Consider the following 25,970-nt stretch of genomic DNA (forward strand, 5'->3'; position numbering starts at 1 on the left):
GACTTCTGCAAAAAAGCCTTAATTTGACAAATGAGTAATGTAGTTTCAACTTGAATATTTAACTTCAATCAAATCATTTGGTGCTTTGAAGATAAAGTGTATAATGATCTTTCAAATTTCATCAAATAGGAATTGCAATTTGTCTAGAATAATCTAGAAAGCACGGATGCGGTTGGGAGGGTGCCGCACCCGAGTCCGACGCAGCGCGACTCGGGACGCGGCGTCCGACGCGGTTGACCGCGCGTCGGTGCCGCGTCTGAGTTTTTTTTTTTTTTTTTTTTTTTTTTTTTTTTTTTTTTTTTTTTTCGAGCCGACACGGCTCGATTCGCGCCGATACAGCTCGATTCGCGCAAAACCGGGCTGATTCGGTCAGAATCAGGCCTTATCGGCCATATCGGTCTGTATCGGCCGCCGGCCGAAATTGGCCGTGAAACTCGCCGGAGCAGTCAAAATTCTGACCTCAGATGTGTTTCTTGCCTTCTTCTTTCTTTGTTTTGTGAATCAAGTATATTAATGTGTTTTTTAAGAATATTTTAATAGTAAAAATATATAGAAAATATAAATAAAAATATTTTTAATAATTTTTTAATTACCGAGTCCCGCCGCACCTGCACCCTACTTTTTCAAAAATTGCCGAGTCCTGCACCCGCACCCGAGTCCCGAAACTACCCGTGCTTCATAGAGAATAATAGAACAACAGAATATAAATAATTAAAATTAAAAGAGGGATTACCAACTAAGTGGGAAAGATGTTCAAGGCGGAGACTGAAATTAATGATGAGCTCTGCCAAGAAATCATCTTTGCTTTGAATGATGTCTCTGGAGAATTTCTTGATAGCTATTTCAGTATTAGTTTTATAATCCTTGACCTCCAGAATTCCTTTGTAAACAGCAATATATCCACTTTGACCGAGCCCTGTACTCTCATGGAAGTTGTTGGTGGCCTTCTTTAAATTTTTGTACTTGAATTCCCTTGGCATCCCAGGAAACCACCTCAATTGTGTGCCAAGCACCTTAGACTCCTCTTCACCCCCTCTATCTTCTTCTTCTTTTTCGCTTGTTCAAATATTAAACCCCACATAGGATCAACAATGTCACCCCTGGGACTCCAACCCCCGCACCTGTCTTTAACTAAAGCAAATCATTTTTCTTTTGTAGATCATCAATCTCTATGCTCAATTTCAATACATAATTCAACTCAATATGTGGATCACCTGTAGTCTGTAGAAGTAGCAAAACCAAAGTAGGACTTTTTTTATTCACACATTCTTTCAGGTTTATGGTCTCGCTAAGAAGTGGCTTTTCAGGCTTGCGTTGCCCTTCTTTCACCTTATAAACCTCCGTCACCTTGGACATGCCATTCTAGTGCACCCAAACAATGTATACGGTGCTTACTTTTGGGGATAATTTGATATTATGATCGTCGAGAGAGACAGTCGTGGTTGAGTTAACGGAGTTGATGTTGAGGCCAATATGGTTGTCATCAGGACCGAAGTCTTGCGTTTTGGTATCGAACTCTATAGCCATGATCTAGTTGGTTGGTTTGCCATCATTAGCAGCATTGGTGAGGCCAAACCATTGCCCATAACTTGCTTCAGGGATAGAGAGACCAGGAGCAATGAGAAAAGCAAGGTCCTCACCAGCATTCCACGATGTGTTTCTATAAATGTTAATGACAAAAGTGGAGTTGAATGAGCCTGATCTCATTCAACCATTGAATTAAAAAAAAAAAAAAAAAATCTACAATGGTCCAAAAGAGAGGAAAAAAAAAAATTTTATTTATACATCTTAAATTTGGATTATTACATAGATTCTAATTAATTCAATTAATAAAAATCATTTTACTTGAATAATTAAAGTATCCACCAAGTTAAAACTACTCATAATATTTTCAATCATCGGTTTGAAAATTGGTAGGTCAATGATACTTTGGAAATTGTTCATCTTTTTCAATTGATCTGTTAGTATTAGAGGTTTAAAAAAAAATCACTATATAACAAGTCAAAATTGCTCATATTTTCATTCTTAAGTTTAAGTGTGTATTATGCCAAGAAAATTATTGCATTTGAGTTTTAAAAAATTGTGTTTTCATTAATTTTACATTGAGAATCTAGGACAAACTATTAATCTGGTGAAATATTCAAACATCATATGCATCAAGCTTGAAAAATTATCTTAGTTCTGACTAATACTTAGCATAGACATGCAAGTATTGTAATTTTTTGTTTTCTTTTATTGGGTGAGTACAATTATCTGTATCTATATTCTTAATAAATTCACGTGGATTTAGAATATGTACTCTCCAACATGTCTTTTCCCACTAGGTTTAAATAGTCTCCCACACTCTTTTCATAATCAATCAAAGATTTGAACTCCCCACCGACCATTCTTACTCTCTCTAACATACCTCTCATTATTGGATTGAAATCAATTAATATTGCACCTTATGCAATAATAATGAATGGTTGAGATCGAAAGTTAGAAAAAGTAACTTTATCTCAACCATTAAATAAAAAAATATTAAAAAGAAGTAAAAACTTAAAGTTTAAAAGTTTAAGAGAGAGAGAGAGAGAGAGAGAAGGAAATGGGATAATTGCACGGTATGCAATTGCACCAGATCTTAATCTCTCGTTATTTTCTTTTCAATAGTCTAAAAAAATAGTTCTTATTTTTTTTTCTATAAAAGTTCATGCATAATCATCTTCAGCTCGTGTTGTTCTCCATCCGTGGCCAAATCTGCCATCTATGTATCATCTAGTTGGATGTATCATATAGTTCATACACTTTTTTTTTTTTAATTAAATGTCACAAGACTCACAAGTCACAACTACAAAACTCTTAGCCGTGTTTTAATTTCTTTTAAGCTAAATTGTAAATTGCACCTTTAAAATGTAAATCTAAACATTTCCAAACTTTAGGGGGTAAAATTCAAATTTTGAAATATTAAGGTGCAAAATCCAACACTCCCAAACTTCAAAAGGTAAAATGCAAATTTTGAAACTTCAGAATGTAAAATAAAAATACTTCCAAACTTTAAGAGTGTAATTTGCAATTTACCCTTTCTTTTTTAAACTCTCACTTTTGAAAAGTATGAGAAAGATCATGGTTGGTCATTTTACCCCTAATTTATTGGAGAGACGGATTCCCATATTAAAAATTTTAAAAGAACCAAAAAACAAATCTATATATTTATTATAATGTTTTAGAGTATTTAGGGCAGTTTATATATAGTTTTTTTTTTAATGAAAATTTATATATAGTTAGTAAAACACTAACCAGATTAATAGTTGGTCTTAAATGGAAAGTTTGGATTCTATTAGCTTTTTAACATCTTAAGTGCATTTCAAAAATAGTATTAAATTAAAAAAAAAATTCAAAAATAGTGTTAGTTAATATTTATATAAATGTTGATGAATAAAGAAGAAACCACACAACACATCTTCAAATATAATGAAGAAAAATCACAATCATCAAGAGCAAATGCAGTCATGGAGAAAATAAGTCAGTGACTCAATAGACCAAAATTTCCAAAGAAATAAACATAAATTCAAAGCAATGCATCCCACGTTATCTTTGAAAAAAGAAATTTCAAATGTTTTTATGGATCAAGTATGATTTCTATAAGTTTCTAAAAAAAAAAAAAAAAAAAAAAAAAAAGGGTATGATTTCTGTAAGCAACTGAGTGTGTAAGCAGTTTTGAGTTCAATAAATGAGAGTGTAAGCAGTTTTGAGTTCAATATTGAAAATAGGGATTTTAGTTGACTAAATAATAATTTTCACTTGACTTATTTTTTCTAAGGGTGTAGGCAACTGAGGGTGTAAGCAGTTTAGAGTTCAATAACTTACTCAAACCTAGGTGAGTGAGTGAGTTGGGTTGGTGACCTGAGTAGTTTGAGCTGACAATACTAGCTTTTGTTTCTCTAGAAAATCTATTATAAAAATAGTTTTTTGAATTTTTCAATATTTTATAGCATCAGAAAAAATAAGTCAAATGAAAATTATTTTTTAGTCAACTAAAATCCCTATTTTCAATATTTTCAAGATATAACTTATTTTTAGAGATTATTTTCCACTAAAATTTTATGGAAAACAACTCTATCTCACTTCACACTAAATAAAGAAGTCAAGAGGTAATATGGAAACTATTGAATACAACTCTATCTAATTTTAAGGTGATTGCCAAAATAGGAAAATGTGATAGTTTTTTTTTTTTTTTTTAAATTAAAAACAAAATTGAAAAATGACTCATTTTTTAGAAACACTAGTCGCAAACCAATGCTATGCACGGGAACCTACCTATTTGTAAGATAGATTAAAATAATTTTATAAAAAATTTAAGAAACTACACTCTTGCATGATTTTCTCTTGTATGACTTCAATTTGTGTTACAATTTAATGAAGAAGCTATTACTTGAACGTGCAATGAATTATAAAAAATTTGTTAGACAATTTCAGATACTGCAAAAAATAACTCAAAAATCTAGATATTAAAATTTCTGAAAGACCAAAAAATATTAAAGAATCAAATGATTATTGAAACAAAACAAAATATATGTGACTAAACAATAGAGAAATATAAGAAAAGGATGGGGTACATTTGAAATAATAATTTCAATTATTGCAAGCTTTTTTATCTCGTAAAAAACACTTAAAAAGAGTTTGTGATTCATGTACGAAAATTACTTTCTTAAAAATACATGAAAAACCATAAAATAAATTTTTTATTTTTTTTAACAAAATAAAGGAGAAGAAAATAATATAAGAAGAGCTTATACCTCTACTCAGCTTAAAAAAAAAAAAAAATATATATATATATATATATATATATATTGGGGTTTGCTTTGCTTTTATAGTGTTCATCATTAACCTTGCAAATTTGGAGATATATTATCAATGTTTGAGTTTGAGTTTAAGTTGGACTTGTTAGAGATATAGAGTTTCACTTCTTGTTAAGTTTGGATTGAGCAAAAATAATTTTGTTTTAAAAAAATGATAATAATGAGTTTGAGTTTGGGTTTAATTTGGACTTGTTAGAGAGATAAAGTTTCACTCCTTATTAAGTTTGGATTATATAAAAATAATTTTATTTAAATATTGTGCTAACGTGAAAAATTGTGAGAACTTCATAGTGTTCAGTTTTATATATATAGAGAGATTACATGCAATGCTCAAAATTTTCCATTTCCACCAAGTTCATATATGCTATCTTTATCTGTATTTTTTTTTTTTTTTTTTGGTTGTGCAAGGTACACTCATGGTTAACACATCTCCAATACAAAGCTACAAAAATTCACATCAACACTTTTGATATAGCATTCAAATACAAATAGTGGACTAAATATTGCTAAAATAATCGTAATGAGTTTAATAACTAACTAACCATGAGAATTTTTTTCTATCCTTGGGAAGTGACAGCAAATTTTGGCACTGTTTCCAAAACAGAAGGAAAAAAAAAAAAGCTTCACAGATCAACCACACCAGACAGCTTCTAGATCCGATTCAATAGGAAGTCCCCTTGCTTGATAGTTGCTTGGTAAAGAGCATTCTTTGCATTTGGACGATTAGTCTCAAGAACTCCTGCAACTTTATCAATCTTGCAATGAAGCTTCACAGCTGCAATAAAACGCGAGAGCTCCAGATCAATGAACTCCACAGTTCAGAAGAAAATACTTAAACTTGTCCATTTTCTATCCTTTTCCTACAATTTTTTTATTTAAATATTGTGTTAACGTGAAAAATTGTGAGAACTTCATAGTGTTCGGTTTTATATATATATATATAGATTAAATGCAATGCTCAAAATTTTCCATTCCCACCAAGTTCATATATGCTATCTTTATTTGTATTTTTTTTTTTTTTTGGCTGTGCAAGGTACACTCATAGTTAACACATCTCCAATACAAAGCTACAAAAATTCACATCAACACTTTTGATATAGCATTCAGATACAAATAGTGGACTAAATATTGCTAAAATAATCATAATGAGTTTAATAACTAACTAACCATGAGAATTTTTTTCTATCCTTGGGAAGTGACAGCAAATTTTGGCACTGTTTCCAAAACAGGAAAAAAAAAATGCTTCACAGATCAACCACATGAGACAGCTTCTAGATCCAGTTCAATAGGAAGTCCCCTCGCTTGATAGTTGCTTGGTAAAGAGCATTCTTTGCATTTGGATGTTTAGTCTCAAGAACTCCTGCAACTTTATCAATCTTGCAATGAAGCTTCACAGCTGCAATAAAACGCGAGAGCTCCAGATCAATGAACTCCATAGTTCAGAAGAAAATACTTAAACTTGTCCATTTTCTATCCTTTTCCTGTAATTTCTTATCTACCAAACAAAAATTAAAACAAAAGGGTCTCAAAGTGTAGAATTATCTTCCAACGCTCCCACCGATTCTAACTCAAAAATTCAGGCACTAACTTAGTCCTAAACCGTTCCGACTCACCTCGACCTTTGCTGACCCCTTCCTTAGCTCGCCCCACAAACTCACCCACCTTCACATTGGCATCTTCCAAGCAAAACCAGTTTCCTTCTTCCCTAACTCACCGAGTTTCGACCATAGCCGCTCCGAGCTACACCGGACCTACCGAGTCAAACTCAGCCATGAAAACCCATCAGACCCATTTGGGTTTGCAGAAGCTAGAACACGAAAATTGGGCCTATGGTGGGAATTTTTAGACCTGGGTTTCTTAGGAAGCTTGAGAAGAATGAGAGTTTGAGAGTTGTGTGTGAGTGGAGCTGAACAAAATAAAAGTGGATTTGGTTTGTATGCGATGCAATGCTTTGCTGTAGGTTTGCTGTGGGTCTGATTGAGGAGGAGATGGTAGAGGATGGCAGAGAGCATCGAGTAGGAGCTGGTAAAGTATATGGTTTGCTGTAGTTTTATTACGTTTTTTTTTTTTTTTTTTAATATGTGTTTACGTGGAAAATTGTGGGAGTTTCAAAGGTTTCAGTTTTATATATATATATATATATATATAGTTTTTTTTTTTTTTTAATATGTGCTTATATGGAAAATTGTGGGAGGTTCAAAGGTTTCGGTTTTATATATATATATAGATTAATGTCGAAACAAACAAAACTTAATGACCTATGAGCTTATCTAGGAGTGGCAATTCGTGTTCGCGTGTCGAGTTTGTGTTGTGTCAACTCATATGTATCCGACTATATGGGTCAACACTAACCCAACATATTTATTAAACAGGTCAAGATTTCTCAATCCTAACACGACCCATTTATTAAACGGGTTAGTCATGTCGACCTGTTTATCTGATTTTATCAAAATGAAGAAAAACATTTATGAAAAAACAAGCAAATAAATATTTTAAATATAAAATTCAAAACTAATGAGTAACTGCATTACAAATAATCATTTAAAACTAAAACATATTTCAATATCATAAATAATCAATCATAATATGTCAAAGAAAATAAACTACAACAACTAATAAGTTTATATACCTAAAGTTTGAATGGTATATTGGTAAAATTTCATTTAATTAAACGAGTTAGACAGGTCAAACGAGTTCCATAGGTTTAACCCTAACCAAACTTGTTTATCAAACGGGTCCGTCATGTCAACTCGAATATGATACAAACCCATTAAGCCTCAACTCATAACCTGCTAATTTCGTGTCGTGTTGTGTCGGGTTCGCAAGTCGTGTCCAATTTTGCCACCCCTAAACTAATCTAGTGTTTAATACAATTTTGTAAGCTTAAGGTCTCCATTGGCTTCAACTTGTTTTTGTCATATTTTATCTTTTTGTTGTAAGTGTGTTAAAGTATGCTTGCACATTAAAAAAAGAAAAAAAAAAAAAAGGAAAAGAGATTTTCAAAAGCTATAGATAAGAAGTTCTTCTCTAGCTTTTGAAAATCTTTTTTTTTTTTTTTTTAAACATACAGAAAAAAATCTAAATAAATTAATGCCAAACACGCATTAAGACTCGGTAAAATTTTAACCTATAATGTTTGCTCTATAATAATTTCTCTATATAATCAAACTAAGAAACAAATTAATTTTTTTGTGTCGACAGATTTGAACATAAATTGAAACAATTTTACCAATTGAGTTCACAATTGAAATCTCATTTATTAAGATAGTTATTGGGTATTATTACATTCTTGTCAGCCCATGAGTCACGACTTTGTGCTTGGATTAGGAAAAGAGAAACAAAAAGGGAATGTTTATTTTATAAAAGACGTGGGCTTTAATTATTATTATTATTATTTCCGATTGAATGCCTCTTTCTCTTTATTCATAGCTTGAGTTAAAACAAAAGCAAAACAAAATTACAAACTAGATCAAACTCTCTAAAAAAAAATTACAAACCAGACTTTTTTTTAGAAGAAACTACAAACTAGATTTGAAAAATCTAAATAACAATAGCTTTATGAAAGTGGTCCGAAATTGAATGAAACAAAGGGCCTAGATTTTTTTTTTTTTTTTTTTAAAGAAGAGAAAGGCCTAGATTTTATATCAGCAAATGCAATCATGGAGCAAATAAGTCAGTGACTCAGTGGACCAAAATTTCCAAAGAAGTAAACATAAATTCAAAGCAATGCATCCCATGTTATCTTTGAAAACAAATGTTTCAAATGTTTTTATGGATAAAGTGTGATTTCTAAGCAACTGAGGGTGTAAGCGGTTGAGTTCAATAAATGAGGTTTGAGTAATGGTGGGTGATTGAGTGAGTTGTGTTGGTGATCAAGTAGTTTGAGCCAACAAAATTTGCGTTTGTTTCTCTAGAAAATCTCTTATAAAAATAGTTTTTTGCATTTTCTAATATTTGATAGTATCAAAATAAATAAGTCAAATGAAAACTATTTTTTCTTCAAAAAAAAATGAAAACTATTTTTTAGTTAACTAAAATCCCTGTTAAAGATATGACTTATCTTTAGAGATTATTTTCCACAAAATTTTATGGAAAATAACTCTATCTCACTCCACGCTAAATAAGAAGTTAAGAGGCAATATGAAAACTATTGAATACAACTCTATCTAATTTTGAGGTGATTGCCAAAATAGAAAAATGTGATAGTTTTTTTTATATAAAGAGATGAAAAATTACTCATTTTTTAAAAACATTAATGTCGAAACAAACAAAACTTAATGAGCTATGAAATAATCTAGTGTTTAATACAATTTTGTGAGCTTAAGGTGTTTGTTGGCTTCAGCTTTTTTTTGTCATATTTTAGCTTTTAGTTCTTAAGTAAAGCTTTTGAAAATCTCACTCTTTAATGTATAAGCATATTTTAACACACTTACAGCAAAAATCTAAAAAAGTTGATGTCAAACGCACATTAAGACTCGATAAAATTTTAACCCCTATAACGTTTGTTTCATGATAATTTTTTTTATCATCAAACTAGGAAACTAATTAATTTTTTTTTAAGGTAGGCAAGTTTGAACCCAAAATCAAAGCAATTTTACCAATTGAGCTCACAATTAAAACCTCTTTTATTAAGATAGTTATTGGGTATTATTACATTCTTGTCAGCCCATGAGTCATGACTTTGGGCTTGGAGTAGGAAAAGAAAAATAAAAAACAGGAATGTTTATTTTATAAAAGACGTGGGCTTTAATTATAATTATTTATTTATTTTTCGATTGAACTCTTCTTTCTCTTTATTCAATTTAAGCTAGCAGGTAGCTTGAGTTAAGACAAAAGCAAAACAAAATTACAAACCAGATCAAGAGTGGACGTCATAGATTGAGATTTTCTATAATTAAAAAAAAAAATTACAAACCAGATTTTATTTTTTTTAGAAGAAATTACAAACTAGATTTAAAAAATCTAAATAACAACAGCTTTATGAAAGTGGTCTGAAATAGAATGAAATAAAGGGCCTATATTTTTTTTGTTTTTGTTTTATTGAGAAGAGAAAGGCCTAGATTTTATATCAGGATACAACCTAGTTGTTAAGATCCATATATAACCCAGCAACATGCATAAATAGCATGAGGTAACAAGACTAAAGGCTGGGATGTTTGACACAATCCTCTAATTCGACAATATTTTTTTGTGGATTATAATTTTGGTATTTTCAGAATTAATTTTAATGAATTTAAAATATAATTTAGATGTATTATGTAAATTATAATAATATATTGAAAATAATGGGTAAATTGTTTATGAAAGTACAATTTTCTTATAAGGTATGAAACAATTTAAGCCCATTATTTAGTAAAACTGTAATCATTTACATAGGTTGAGCCCAGTTCCTTCAAAATTATCTCAAAATACCAAAATCAATCAAAATAAAAAATTTAAATTAAGTCCTAAAATCTAAAATAATTCAAACTTACAGGCTTAAAACACAATATTTTTTTAAACTACCATAATAGCGTAAGTTTTATTGGATCACTTGGATTGAAGAAGAGAGTCTAGGATCCTGCCCATACACCAATTTCTGCATCCAAAACATGGGCATGAAGGGGACCCAAGCAACAAGAAGGCCATGGGTAGCATAATTGGCTTTACAATAATGGAAACAGAACATCAATTATAGGATTTGGGGATCTTATTGATATATCATATATGCTGCCCATGATGGAAGAGATTGCCCAATGTGTAGTGACTGGCATGGGGAGTTACGTATGACATTGACTTCTATTATATTTAACACATTACGTTCAATGATTAAATTGTTCAAACGCAAGTTGTGTCTAGAAGAAACAACTAAAATCGTAGAGTTTCAGCCCAAAGAAGATCTTCACTGACATCTGAATTAGTCAATGCATGGATAAATTTACCTACGTGATCTTGATAAACAGTAGCAAGGAGAGAGTCACTTGGTCTAGTCTCAACATCAAAATTAATTTTGAGCCATCCAAGAACTATGAGGTAGCAGCTGTTTCTTTAGGAACAAGCTCAATAAGCAACTCCCCCCTCTCCATCTCACTTACTGGCACTTCCATAAGCAACTCTTTATAGTTGTGGCACCCAGAAACTCTTAAGGTCCATTTGGTTTGAAAGGTAAAAAAGTTAGAGAATAGAAAATGGTGGGAGGATAAAAAAGTGGAAGGATAAAAAAAAATTTAATTTCCCTCATTTTTGTTTGGTTGGAAGTGAAAAAGTGAAGAAATGGAAACAGTGAATTTGCATAAATTTACTCATATTGTTAAAAAATGATGCCCAATTAAAACAAAAAAGTGACAAACAACCCAAAAAAAGAAAAAAAGCAATCACCTAATTATGTTCTCATTAAATAAAACAAAAAATTAACACATTTATTTAGCAAAAAAAATTATGTATGCGCAAATGGATGAAGGGGGAAAAAAATAAACAAAGCAACTAGATGAAACGAAAATGAAAAAAAAAAAAGTAAACAAAACAACGAAACGAAAAAGAAGAAGAAGAAAAAAAAGAGTAAAGGCAATTAATGTGAACGAAGCCTATGTGCAAATGCACATGGTCATTTACGTCTATTAAGTAGTCTTATTTTCTCCCTTTAGTTTTCTTTTCATTTTAGTGAGAAAACTTTTTGATAAACCCGGAGAGAAAATATCTAGATCCTACTATTTATTTTTCCTCCTCCCAGCCTAACAAAACACACTTCAAAAAAGTTTTTTTTTTTTTTTTTTTTTCCAAAATTTTCATCCATCCTATTTCACCTCCAAAAAAACACACCCTTAAATTATCTTTCTTGAATTTCTCTTACTCAAATTAACAAGTTTAACTCTAGGTGAGCGCTTCCATAAGCAACTCTTTATAGTTGTGACACCCAAAAACTCTTAAATTATCTTGACAGAAACAGAAGATTAATAAAGAAGCAACTACTAACAAACAAGCAAAAATGTTCACTACTTCACTTGCATGCAAAGTCATGAACAACTCCGTTCATTTATTAATAGGCCTAGGCAGCATCAAACATCGTAACAAACACTTGGCTGCTTGTTGTTACTCGAATAAATCAATTTGTGCCAAAATTTTGTAAAGGCAAATGGTGCCCACAGTTCATCATTCAAAATTGTTGGTACTGATTTCGATTTCAGGATCACAAGCATCCAAACAAGCAACAGGACCAGAAACACCTGTCCTGCCAGCTAAAGCCAGATGAAAGACAACGTAAAAATAAAAAGAACAGAAGAAAAAGGAGCACTGGCAATTAATTCAAATCTGTGGTAGGGTTGACCCTGTTGGTGGGAAATCGTTGCAAACAACAGTTGAGCTAACTTTACACCAAGCTCCAAGAGGGAAGGTCGCAAAAGAATAAACATTAATAGGGGTCGTCGGTCGTCCTATCCTATTATGGTGACATTATAATCTATAAAAATAAATATTCTAGTCTATCAATAAACCAAATTTTTTATTCATTACCGATGGTTGAGTGACTTAGTTAAGTACAAAAACCAAGTTCATAAAATTTTGGCACACTAAGAAATAACAATATGACCTACAAATCCAAAAAGATCAATTTCGATGACCTTCAGACAATTTTTTTCCTGTAAATAAGTAAAACCTAAAGATCACATTTGGGTTTGGGGGTTTAATTAAAATCAAGAAATGAACAATAATTGCTGGTGTAGATTGCATAATTCAAACCAAGAGATTCGGCTCATATAAAAGCAAACAGGTTTGATATTATGAATTTGAAATGTCTTCTTACATCTTAATCATTTCAAGTCCACATACATTAATAGGGGGGAAAAAAGGTTATTCCATACCCTATTCTATGTCATTTAAACTAAAATTTGAAATCAAAGTCCTCCTTTTTTTTATCGCTCTATACAAACCAACCAAAAGGAATAGTTACAACGTCCCATATACCATAGAAATGATAATCCAATATACTCCCAACAGTACCACATAAAGAATTAACAAGGAAGTTGTGCAGTAGAAATAAAAACAAACACATCTACGCACACGGGCACACGCATATCACCATAGAGCATGCAAGAGACAGAAATTCTTCAAAATGATAATATGCTCCAAGTACTACAACTCTCTTCAACTTCACTAAATAAAACCAGACAATCAGTAAACCTTTTCACAAATTTTGGGTCATCCAAACAAAATATAAGGACAATAACCCAAATCTCATCAACCCAAAAACCCTAAAAAGCAATCATGTATTCCACCTCAAGAATACATTAGATTTTTTAATAATAGAATACATTAGTAAATGAAAGTGAAAAAAAAAAACACCCCAATACCTAGTTATGATCATCTATCTAAAAGTCAGTCGCTTGATCACTAGCTTCCCTAACTTTCTTCCTTGTACAAACTTTCTCCCAAAATTCTCAACCACACTGTACAAACCATCAAAAAGCACTCCATATATATACATCAACAGCCAACTTCATGCTGTAGCCAAAGAGTAAACTTACATTCTTGTCTATGGACTTGAAGCAGATGCCTCTTGTCTTGGTTCTCTTAAATACCCAAGAAGAGTTTCAGCCTGCAAAACAAATCAGATACTAAATAATTAGAGTCAATCATAAATCCCAAAATCAGAGTATAACATGCAATATCTAAGACCGTGGTCTTTCAACACAACATCATAACCTCTGAAAACTCTGAGCATTCCAATTATAACGATTTGCACAATATCTATGGTAAAGTTCACGCACAATGCATGGCGGACAGCATAAAATCAAATCTTAAAAGTTCAAGTTTGTAAGGCCCCATCTAAAAAGTTACCATATCAACAATTTGAGTGAAGATCAAGCTACGAATTGTTCAAGACTTATCAACGAGTGGAATCTATAGTCTTCACTACTTGGTATGGAAACTTTTTTAAAGTTAACCTAACCAATAAATTGTGACCCAAATCTTGTGCAATGCAAAATCCTGGATTCGCTCCCTAATTTTGTCAAAGTCATCAAGTAGCCCCAAATATGCATAACACGCGACGATATTACATCAAACATTTTAGCCCAATTGCCTAACAAACAAACATAACTAGCATAATTCCATCACCATGCAACAAAACTATTAAACAATAGTACTGATTTTGAGGATCAATCTATGAAATTTGCACTATGTTTGGGAGTTTATAAAGGAAGGGAAAGGAAATGAAAGGAATGTAATGGATAGAATGGAAAAGAATACTTAGAATAGAAGAGAATTAAATAATTATTCCTTTGTTGTTTAGATATGTGAAAGAAAAGGAATGGAATACAAATTTTTTTGGAAATTGAATGTAAATGAATGATTTTATAACAACATTATTATTATGCTATTTCATTAATAAAAATAGGGGTATATATATTTAACAAAAAATTTGGGGTATCATGAGGACTTCTGTTAAAATTCATTTTAAAGCCCATTCTATTCTTTCCTATTCTTCTCAATTTTGGAGGAACTAAAAAAGGGGCTTATAAGGGAAAGGATCAAAGGAATGGAATATATGGGTTCCATTTCTTTTCCTCATATTTCTCTTCCCCAACAAGAGAAAGGGATAGAATACAACATACTGGTGTGCCTACATCCACGGCCACAGCTAATGTTTCACAATATCTCAAATACATGGTTGCCCCCAATTAAAAACACCCTAATCTCAACTATAGAACACTCCTGAGTCCTTTAAAGGATACCACTTTCTCATTCAGAATATGAACCACCATCTCTAACAACTACCAATCAACTCATATGACCAATTAACACAAAATCTAGTAGCAATTGATATCAAGAATGTCAAGAAGACAAACTATGCTAGAAAATAAAATGAAAAACGAGCTTAATTAGCTAACAAACCAAACCACTAATCAAAAGTAACATAATTGCCACTGTAGCTTTTCACAATCTGTTATGTTAAGTTGTTAACACTACCAATCAACTTAAAAAACCAAAAGAAACACTCACCTTGTGCTTAGCTCTAACACTCCCCGTCTGCGAAAGCGCGACCAGCGGAGGAATAGCCCCTTCTCTCACCAGCAGCCCTCTATTCCTCACACTGTCGGCACACAGCTGCAACAAAGTCACCACCGCAAACTCCTTCCCCTTCACAGTCCCATCCTCAATAGCCTCCACCAGCACCGCAATCCCGCCTTCCTCCACAATTGCCTCTTTCCCTTCCTCAACCCCAGCCAAGCTACTCAGCACCACCATCGCCTTCTCCGCCATCCCCGACCCCTGCTCCGCCACCAGAGCCACCAGCGGCTTCACCGCACCGGCACTCACAGCCCTCTCCTTATTCGGCTTTATCGAACAAAGCTTGTACATCGTCGTCAAAGCATCTTTCTTCCCTCTATTGGACCCATTCAGCAGCAACGAAACCAAAGGCGGGATGGCCCCACAAGCCCCAATTGAGCTCTTGTTCTCCTCCACCAAAGCCAAGCTCAGCAACGCACACGCAGCGTTCTGCTTCGAAGTCTCAGTCCCAGTCTTGAGCACATAAACGAGTGACTTTATAGCTCCAGCATCAGTAATCACCATCTTGTTCCCTTCGTGGAGAGAGAGGTTCAGCAAAGCCGTGACGGCGTGCTCTTGAGTCCACGGATCACTACACCGGAGAAGCGGAATCAGAGCCGGAACGGCACCGGACTCGCCGATTAGAGCTCGGTTATCGGCCCGGTTCTTCGCCAAAAGCCTGAGCTTTGCCGCGGCAGATCGCTTCACAGCAATCGACGGCGATTGCAGCCCGTCTATGCAGATCTTCACCGTCGGCTGAAGATCCTCAGGCGAAATGCTCTCGATTATCTCGGTAGAGAAATTCTCTCTCTGCAAAAACCCCATGCAAGGCTCAGGGTGAACCTCGCTCGACTGGCCGTTGCCGTCCTCCAACGCCGGCGGTGGCAAGCTCGCGAGCCTTTGTAGCTCGCCGGAGATGTCGCTGCTGCAAGCTGAGAAGTCACTGAAAGCTTGAGAAAGATCCAGAAATTCCTCCTCCGACGAACTGGACTTCACCGACTTGTTGGTCCGCAGTGCCAGCTCGCCGAGACGCATGTCGACGACAGAGTCGGTGAGGTTTTCGGACACGAAAGCGGATCTCACGGCGGCGACGGGACCGGAAAACGAGCAGCTGTTGGTGTCATCGCCGCCGTTGTCGCTGTGAAACATGTTGGACCTTATCGTGCGCATCGAGCGTCCGACGTGTCGGTAAATCTTGGAGGAGGAGGTGGTGTAAATGTTTCGTGGTAAAGGGAAGCGATTTGAGCTGGAGTGAGAGTCTTCTAGAGAAACCATTGTTGGAAAACAACAAAAGTTTGAAACTTTTTTTTATTTGTTTGATGAATTTGAGAATGGTTTTTTTTAGGAAAATTTCATGGTGGAATGAAGTGTGAGAGAGAGAGAGTGAGAAGTAGAGAACGAAGATGAGGGAAGAGATTTGAAGGCTGGCTTTTGCTGAGGAAAGTGGATTTGGTATCTGGGGTAAAGCTAAAATAACAACTTGGTTTGGTCATAAAAGTCACAAACCACATAAATAACACATGGTAAGTAGAGGTCTTATCAAGACTCAATATTGAGACCTTTCTTTTTTAAAGTATGTTGCTTCTATAAGTTGCTGTGTAAAATGGTATTTTGGCTTTAAAAGAGTGTTTATAAAGAGAGTTTTACTCATGAATGTCCAAGAGCATATATCAGTAAATTATTATTTTTTTTTAAATTATAAAAAATTGAAAAATTGATTGATTGTTTTTTATAATTTTTTCGATTTTTCATAAAAACTTTCTAAAAATGAATGATTAATATATACTTTTAAAGTATATATTAGTCGGACCTTTATAAAAAAGTTATGAAGAATTGTTGCTCCCAAATGGAATTTCGACTTTTAAAAATGCGCTTTTAGCCATTTAAAAGGCCAAAACGCCTAATTTTGTTTTGAGTTTTAAAAATGCACATTTAAAGGTCTGTTTAGAAACAATTTATTTAGCTGAAACTGAAAATTTTTTGTTGAAAGTGTAGAAAAATAAAAGTTAAAATCTAACTGAATAATATAATAAGACTTATAAATAATACCAAAAAGTACAATGAGAAACATAAATGTGGGGGCTAGTTAGCCAGAAGGTACTATTAAAATTGTACGAGGATGGTCAAATAAGATTATTATGGGAATGACAAAAGAAGAAGAAATAAGGATTGTATATGATAGTCCAAAATATGTCCGAAGAAAAAAGTCATCTCAGAAATAGAGATCCGAGGTTAGTAGGAATGTCCTAACATCCTTCAAGGTTGAATCACAGTTAGAAATCAGACATTGGGTAAGAGAGGAGCAGAGGGAGACAACAAATATTTACAAAAACTGCTACCTTCATATTAAATACCTCCCAACTAACTCTCTGGTCGCATTAATGTGGAGGTGATACCTGAACAGTGATAAAACAGCCTTACAGCTACTAGTTGAAGGTTCTGGGAGGTGTTGGATGGGACAAGTAGGAGTTCCTAGAACCTAACCTGCACGTATGTGGTGGGGAAGATACCAAAATTATAGTATATAGCATGAAAAGGTGGCCTAAAGAGAAGGATCGGAAAATCAAGAAATCTTTGTAATAATCCTTTGAACTCTTGTAACATTAATCATCAACTGGACATTATAACATAACTCCTCAGACTATGCTGATGACAGATTTTCTTACCTTACTTATGTTTGATTCTCTTAAATAAACAACTGTTGTTATCTTTCTTACTGAATAGAATTAGTTCTTTCACTCACACTCTACAAATTTATTATTTGGGCTCAATGGGCTAAAACCCAATCCTATATTAGATCCAATCCAAATTCAGTTCTTACAATAAATAATACCAAAAAGAAATTAAAAACTCAAATAAATTTAAGCAAATAATCACATCCCAAATAGGTTTTTAGAGTCTATTTGAGAACAATTTATTTAGGTAAAATTGAAATTTTTTTTCTGAAAGTAATATAGTTAAAACTAAAAGTAGCTGAAATATAATAAAATCGATGAATAATAGCCAAAAAAAAATTAACTGAATAAAAAAATTGACTTTTTAAATTACCTAATTAAATTAAACGGTCAAAATGCGTAATTAAATTACCCTAAAATCAATGGAGGGAAAGGAGTGTGACGTGACGGTCGGTGATCACAGTGTTGTTTTCGTGTGGAGTGAGTGTGGGGCCGTCGGCGGTGAGATGAAGAATTGAACAGGTTGAAGCGTCGACGAATTGAGAAACCAAGTTGAAATTACAAAAAAGTGCACTTTTTTCTTTCTTTATTTTTCAACTGGGGTTTTGGTTTTGTGAATGAATGTAGTTGACTGCTGCGATGTGGGAAAGATTCTGCTTTGGGAGTTACGACAAGAGTCACTTATTTAACAGTTGTAAAAAAAAAAAAACACTTTGGGATTGGTAGGGACTAGGGACATGTGTTGCCAGCCATTTTCACTTCTGTAACGTACTTTGATTATTAATTTCATTCATCTTGTATGCATACGATTTAGATCAGACGGTGCTGAGGGCATTTACAGAACTGAACTGATCAGCCCCTGAATGATGGCATGGGCAGAGCAGGGATTGCATCTAGAATCTTTCTAGCTTCTACTGTGTACACGTGCCTGGCTGCTGGAAATCTTTATTATTTCTCCAGTAAATGTTAGTACTAACCATGACTAAACCAAGCGACAGAGATTGTTGGGCCAGTTCAACATTTAAAGGTTAATTTCAATGCAAATAGTGGCCACCTACGACACAACTAAGAAACTTTTTAAAATAAAGCAAATATTCAAAAAAAAAAAAAAGAAATAAGAAACTTTTTTAAACAAAAATGGTAGGAGCAAGAAAAAAAATCACAATTTTTATTGTAATTTTCTATGTGACAAATTATAAGCAATGGAGAAAAATTGATAGATTGATATAAAAGTGACAAATAATTAATCACAATCTATTATATAAGATAGTTATGGCAAAAACTATGAATTCTTATATGATATTAAAATTACTCAATTTGATCAGCGCTTACTTAAGTTATTAGTCTACTTGGTTAATATATCTTTTTCATTTTTTACTTTGACCCTTCATTGTCTTAGTAAAAGTTAGGTTCCGTGTTCATGTTCTTAAGATGTCACGTCACGTCATGTTACGTTATTTTATTAGACAAACAAATACACGTGACAAGTTTATGTGATATTAAAATTACTCAACTTTGTCGATGCTCATTTAAGTTATTAGTCTACTTGATTAATATATCTTTTTCATTTTTTACTTTGACCCTTCATTGTCTTAATAAAAGTTCAGTTCACGTTTATATTCTTAATATGTCACATCACGTCACATTATTTTATTGGACAAACAAACATTCATGACAAGTTTATGTAGTATTTATTGGAAAATATAGACCAATTGACTATTTGTGTAAACATAATATAACTCTTAAGGGGAAAATCAAAATTCTAAAATTTCCAGGATATAAAATCCAAACAATCTCAAATTTTAGGGATGTAGTTTGCACTTTAGCCTTTTTTATAATCACATTTCATGTATATCATATATTCATATTAAAGTGGAAGTTGAGAGAAAATTCTATAAATTCTATTGAATTTTAATTTTGTACCAAGTGTTTTTTTAATTGCCTACTAATTCCATGCCAAATATCTCTATATTTTAAATGGGCTTCAGTTAATACCAAAGTGTATCCGATCTCTTATTTCGTGTGTCAAGTGTCTTTATATGTAAATTCATGAATCTAGACTTAAAAAATATATTTTTAAATAAACTCATTTAAAAGTTTGTTATTGAATTAGATCCACTTATATTAAGACCAACGACTGAGAAAGAAAGACTCCATGCTTCTATTTAAAACTTTGAATGTGTAATACTTCCAACCTATTTAAAGCTATTTTAAATCCATCTAAAACCACTTTTTATTTAGAACCAAAGGCGGAGCCATGGGATCTATTCCCCCCCCCCCCCCCCCCCCCCAACACAAAAAAAAGGGCACACTGCTTTGGGTTAATTTTCATTACTCTTTGTACACAGTAAGTCCTAAGTTGGGGGCTTTTTGGGGTGGACAACTCAATGACTTTCACTCAAAGTCACAAAGTAACCAGAGTAATAGCATTGCGTGGCTATTAGCTATGGTAAAACATAAACCTGAGAGTGACAACTAGGGTAAGGAATGAAAAGCGGTAAAATCATTTTTGCCCTTTGGATGTTCCCACTTTAGATCTCATATTATAAATTTATTTATGTTTTCCTTTTTTTAATACTCATTTTAAATTATAATTATAATTAATACACTATTATGTCTTTTATATTGGTCTCAACTACTTTTTTTTTTTTTTTTACAATATAGAAATTCTATTATAACCTAATTTAAGTATATATGTGTATGAGTTTCTCTCCTAGAGACTTAAACATTGATTCTTACTCCCCACATCCCACAAGCACTTGTATTTATGAAGTGACTATCGCATTAAGGATGTACGGTGATATATTGGTCTCAACTACAATACACACACATGTATATGCACGTGCATACATGTGTATAATTTTTTTTTTCTTTTTTGATAATATACATATGTATAATTGTATATACATGTTCCCCCTGGAAGTCAAAATCCTGGCTTCACTATTGTTTAGAATCACTTCTAATTGAAATAAGCTAATCCATATTTTCTTATGATAACATATTATTTGTTTTAAAATTGATTGTTCGTACCTGTTTGGGATTCGCTTATTTTGCTAAAACTGAAATTTTTTTTGCTGAAAATACTGTAGACAAAGGTAAAAGTTAGCAGAAATAGTACAATGAGACATATGAATAGTACCAAAAAGTGGAGTGGGCCATGAATAGTAGAAAAAATAAACTGAATAATAAAATAAATTGGTTTTTTAATTTGTAGGCAAACACACACCTAGGGTTTGTTTAGATATCGTTTATTTTGCTGAAAATTGAAAATTTATTGCTGAAAATATTATAGTAAAATAATTTTTAAAGGTATGAATAGTATCATGAGACTTAGAAATGCATGATTATGCGCGTTTTTGCGTCTTTAACTAGGCCATGAACAGTACTGTGGGATCCAACCAAAAATGCAAACGCAAAATAATTTGCTCGCAAACGCACGCGTAGTACATAATTTTAGTTTAGCATGAACCTTCTCATGAAGAAGCGCTGCAACTTGCAACAAAAGAGAAATTTCAAATCAAAGGCGGAACTAGAATTTTATTTTTTAATGGGGGAGTAGCAAATTCTATATATATATAGAAAACTACAAGATGGAGGGGGAAATTTTTAAAAACTAGGGGCCATGCCTCCCCCACCCCTTTGAAATAATCATTCGTTCATGCGTAGGCATACTAAAATTAATAATTTAACATCATAACTTAGTAATATAATTAATAAATTAGAAGGCTATTCAAACTTCAAATAGCTGGTTTAACGGTTTTCAATTTTATGTGATAAATCTATAAATATAAAAAATTGTATGTGATAAGTCAAATGAATTCAACTCTTATAATAAACTTTTGAGATACTACTAATTCAATGTGTGAAATGGAAGGAGTGCACAAACTCGAGAGATTAGTTAAGTGTTCTATTCCACAATTTCTACTTCCACACCAACCCAACCCATAAAAAAGAAAAAAGAAAAAAAAAAAAGTAATTTAAAGATGGTTCATGCATGATAAACAATTCGGTCCATTCATTTATTAACATATTTAGTTTAACATTATCTTATAAACCTATGTTCATTTATGATGCAACATGCTGAGTTGTTTGCCACCCTGACTGCAATTTCTAATTCATAGAAAAAAAGATCGTGTTTGTGACCAAATAACAACAACAAAAAATTCCCATAAAAAAAAAAAAAAACAACAACAACAACAACAACAAAAAATGATAGTAGGTACACCTGCTATGTCGTGAATTGTGCCATCTTGAAAGATACATTTTACGTGTTCATTATTTTGGGCGCTCGTGCATTTTCAGATGTTGTATCATATTCATCATCTTTTAAATTTGGAAGTAATGATGCTAGTTTAGAAGATCTACTCAATTACTTTTGAAGTATTTTGAAACGTAAAGTTTGATGTTTTTGGTTGAACTAACGAGTGTCCTCTCTATGATTACGCGGTTTTGACTATGAATAATGATATCTAAATCTACCGCCCACCCTGCTTTTACAATAGATTTCTCATTTCTTGACACGATATAGGACACATTTTATATCCCTAAAGAGTGGGAATTAAATTTCAAATGTCATTGTGAGCTTCTGACCATTAAATTAAGTAGTGTAGGAGACTAGTTAGGAGTAGGATTAGCCTCTATATCCAATTATTACTTGTAGGATTTTGATTTTATGAGGGGCATGATGGATAGGCAGACTTGTGCAAACTTGTGGTTGCTTTTAGCTATAGAAAGTTGTCCTATATTGTATGTGGTGGCCAGTCCATGAGTGACAGCGAGGCCAGTTTACAAGTTATTAAATATGTGTATGAAACATATTATATATATTGTATAATTTATATTGTAAATGTCACTTTACATGTCTAAACATATATACAAGTCAATAAAAAAGTATACGCATCAAAACAAATATATATATATACAGCTATCTATAACTTTTAACCACAACCAATACAATTTTTTTTTTGTAAGATTGTCTTCCTATTTCTTTGGCAATCCTTGATGTAAATTTATATATAATCAATGTGTTATTTATTAGGAGAAGAAAAAGCTTTGTAGCTGGTTGTAGCTGGTACAGTCTTAGTATGGTTGACCTAAGATGCTACCAGCCATCTTGCTATTGTATTGAGTACTTATTACTTTTTGGGAATAAAATTCTGCTGTTTATTCTCAAAAAAAAGAAAAAAAAAAAAAGAAAAGAAGAAGAAGAAGAAGAAACCATAAAAAATACAATAAAAATCTCAAAGTACTCTTAACTACAAAATATAAAGCTATCATTTTTTTCCTAAAAATAAAAACACAATAAAAAATTCCTAAAATCTAATATATAGTGATTGATAAAATCATAATTTATGTGTATTTGTAACTACATGATTGATTTATAATGAATTATATATATAACTTATTTAAATAATACATATAAATGAAGTATATAGTTGTTACGAAACAACGTAAAGCAGATTCTTCCTACCAAGAAAAACTTTCTCCTCTTTCATGGGATTCTTTTTGGAATTTTCCAAAATGGAATTTAAATTCATTGTTCATCTTACAGGATTTCTCTTCTTTGACAAATAATAATAATAGCTTAATAGGTGTAAGGCCATTAAGTAATAATGGTATTTTATTTGAAACAATTTATTTTGAATTTAATGACATTGGTCCATACCAATCCGTCTATATAATTTATTATGAAACAGCTCTTCTATTTGTGTACGTGTGTGTGTGGAGATGTGGTATCTCAAAAAGGACACACAGCTCATATTTGATAGAAAATGGTCCAGTCGTTTTGGTATGAAATGTCACGTATCTCGAGATATGGTGTTATGTTTGAATGTCACGTAATTTGGTTTATGGTCTTAGATGGGGCACGTTTCTCTGATTCTCTCTTTTAAGAAGCTAATAATGAATAATAGAGGTATCTAGCTATCAGTGCCCAATTGCCCATTGCTATAAACCTTGCTTTCTTTGGATTTCGTCGATGGATTTACTACAAGCATTTGGCGGCCGGTCACCAGTCTTGCAACGTAACCTTGCATGATGCGATTGATCGTGTGGCCAAATTCATGTTCAAAGAAAAGAAGAAATTTCGTACTTATATTTTTGTATTATTGAGCACCTTCTTAATAATTCTTTTATTATGATATATTTGGGGCATGGTATATGCTATGATTAATCTATCCTTTATACAATATTATTTGGTACATGATTTTAAACATATGTTTTCAATTTTTAAACAACATTACACGTATTTTCACATACTTTTCCACTCATACGAATTTTCAAAAAAATTGAAAACTGTTATTTAAATACATGTACTAAATAGACACTAATATTAAAGAAAAAATATTTTATTAATGCTTATGAAAGATGGGTGGAAATTAACTTGAAAAAATAGAGTACTAATTATAATAATGTATAGTAATAAATTATAATACAATGGGTACCATAACCATAAAAAGAACACACACAGAAAATAAACATTAAAATTTGAAAAACTCGTTGGTAGTGGTTTTAGTTTTTTGTGGTTTGGATGAAAAACTTAAATCTCTAGGGAGGGGATTTAATTTATCACATAATTAAGGCTTGAGATGGGAAAATTTGAGAAAGGTTTTTGTTAAAGATATATTAGCCTATTAGCATAGGTTCAAGCCTAATTCTACTTTGTGTGTACTTGCATTAGAAGTCTATTAGTCTAGGGTTTAGTATGATATATATACTCATGTTATGATTTATTATAATATAGATTTTGTACTACATTCTTATATAAAAAAGATGAAACCCTTAAGGGTTTCCTTCGTGGATGTAGGCTATAAGGCTAAACCACGTAACTCTAATATTCTTGTGTTCCTATTTTATACTTTCCTCATCTACATCTATTTAAGCATATTCAACATGGAATATATCATAACTAATATTTAACAATTTTAGAAGGAGAAAAAGTCTAAAGAGGGGATTTTAGAAGTGTTTAGACTGAAGGAGCTTTGGGTCTTTAGATTTTCTCTTGTATGGCAGTCTCTCTCTCCTCCCAATTTGTGCAACAAGCGTTGATTTTATATAAGAAATCAATAGATTAAGTCATGGGACCTTCAAATTCATTTTAACAATTTTGCTTGAGTGATCGATTATCTAATAAGATAGAACGAACTATTCCGAACATCATAGTAACATCAACTTCAAATGGTTATTTTGAATTCAAACTAAGTCAAATTTATGTCCATTTTAAAGCCACATGTCTACTTTCGAATAGAATAGTTTCACTAAAAAATTCATTATCTTGCAAAGATATGAGCAAAAGATAATCATTTTGAACAAATCAAAACCTCATCATCTTTAAGCAAATCCTAGCTCATACTCAACCACAACACAATTCTATTGGTACAATCGAAGTTTCATATGTTTTGCATAACTAATGCCTCTATTTTAGCTGAGTGTAGAGCACTAGTATTTGATGTACTAAATGCTAAATTTTAGCATTTTAATTTAGTATTTTAGCACACCGAAGAGCAAAAAATTTGCTCTATTAGAGCACTCCCATCAGGTGTGTTAAATGTGCCAAATGCTAAATATTTGGCACATTTAACACACCAAGTACAAAAATAAGCTCTCATCAGCTGTTCTATATCTCAAAAAATATAGAACACGTCTACAGTACCGTCTCAAATATGAGACGGTACGGAACAAAATGCTATCATTGTTTACCTATATTTAATTCGTTTTTTCTCCCTCCTCCCTCATTTGTCTCTCTCGTTCACTTCGTCTGCAACCCATCGCTCTCTCTCTCTCTCTCTCTGTGTCTGGCATTCTCGCCTCGCCGGCTCGCCGCGCCGTCTCACCATGCCATCTCGCCAAGCCATCTCGCCACACCATCTCGCCAAGCCGTCTCGCCACGCCGATCTCACCACGCCGAGAGACAGAGATCGCCCGGGCTCGACTCACTTCCATCAGCGATGGCGACGGAGACGGTTTGTCGCTCTTGAAAGGTAACAAACACTGAAGGAAGAAAAAAAAAATGGATTTGTGCCGATTCAATTTATGATTTTAAGTGTAAATTGTAATTAATTTTATAATTGATTTGGTGGATTTGGGATGTGGTTTGTTTAAGGTTTCTGCTGGTGGTGGATGTGAATTTGTGCTGGTGGTGGGTTTGGGTTTGTGTCGATCTCTGGTTTTGTTTTTTTTTTTTTTTTTTTTTTTTTTTTTTGAGCGGCGTTGGCGGATGTGGGTTTATGCCGGTGGTGGATGTGGGTTTGTGCCGGTGGTGGGTTTGGGTTTGTGATCTCTCTGGTTTTTTTTTTTTTTTTTTTTTTGTTGAGGCGCGTTGGCAGATGTGTATTTGTGCCGGTGGTGGATGTGGGCTTGTACCGGTGGTGGGTTTGGGTTTGTGCCTCACTCTCTGGTTGTGTTTTTTTTTTTTTTTTTTTTAAGGTGCCGGTGG

The 25,970-nt window shown here is 32.8% G+C and overlaps 1 protein-coding gene across 1 annotated transcript; it reads right to left on the reverse strand.

Annotated features, from left to right (window-relative positions):
- Window positions 1-12,893: 12,893 nt before the first annotated feature.
- On the reverse strand, window positions 12,894-16,387 carry LOC115992216 (U-box domain-containing protein 4-like). Its single transcript, XM_031116310.1, has 2 exons — window positions 14,814-16,387; window positions 12,894-13,407 (listed from the first exon to the last, which is right to left on the reverse strand). The coding sequence occupies exons 1-2, from the start codon at window positions 16,134-16,136 to the stop codon at window positions 13,345-13,347; spliced, it is 1,386 nt and encodes a 461-aa protein (XP_030972170.1). The 5' UTR covers window positions 16,137-16,387; the 3' UTR covers window positions 12,894-13,344.
- Window positions 16,388-25,970: the final 9,583 nt, after the last annotated feature.

The sequence above is a fragment of the Quercus lobata genome, chromosome 5 (genome assembly GCF_001633185.2).
Source record: "Quercus lobata isolate SW786 chromosome 5, ValleyOak3.0 Primary Assembly, whole genome shotgun sequence".
NCBI classification, from domain to species: domain Eukaryota; kingdom Viridiplantae; phylum Streptophyta; class Magnoliopsida; order Fagales; family Fagaceae; genus Quercus; species Quercus lobata.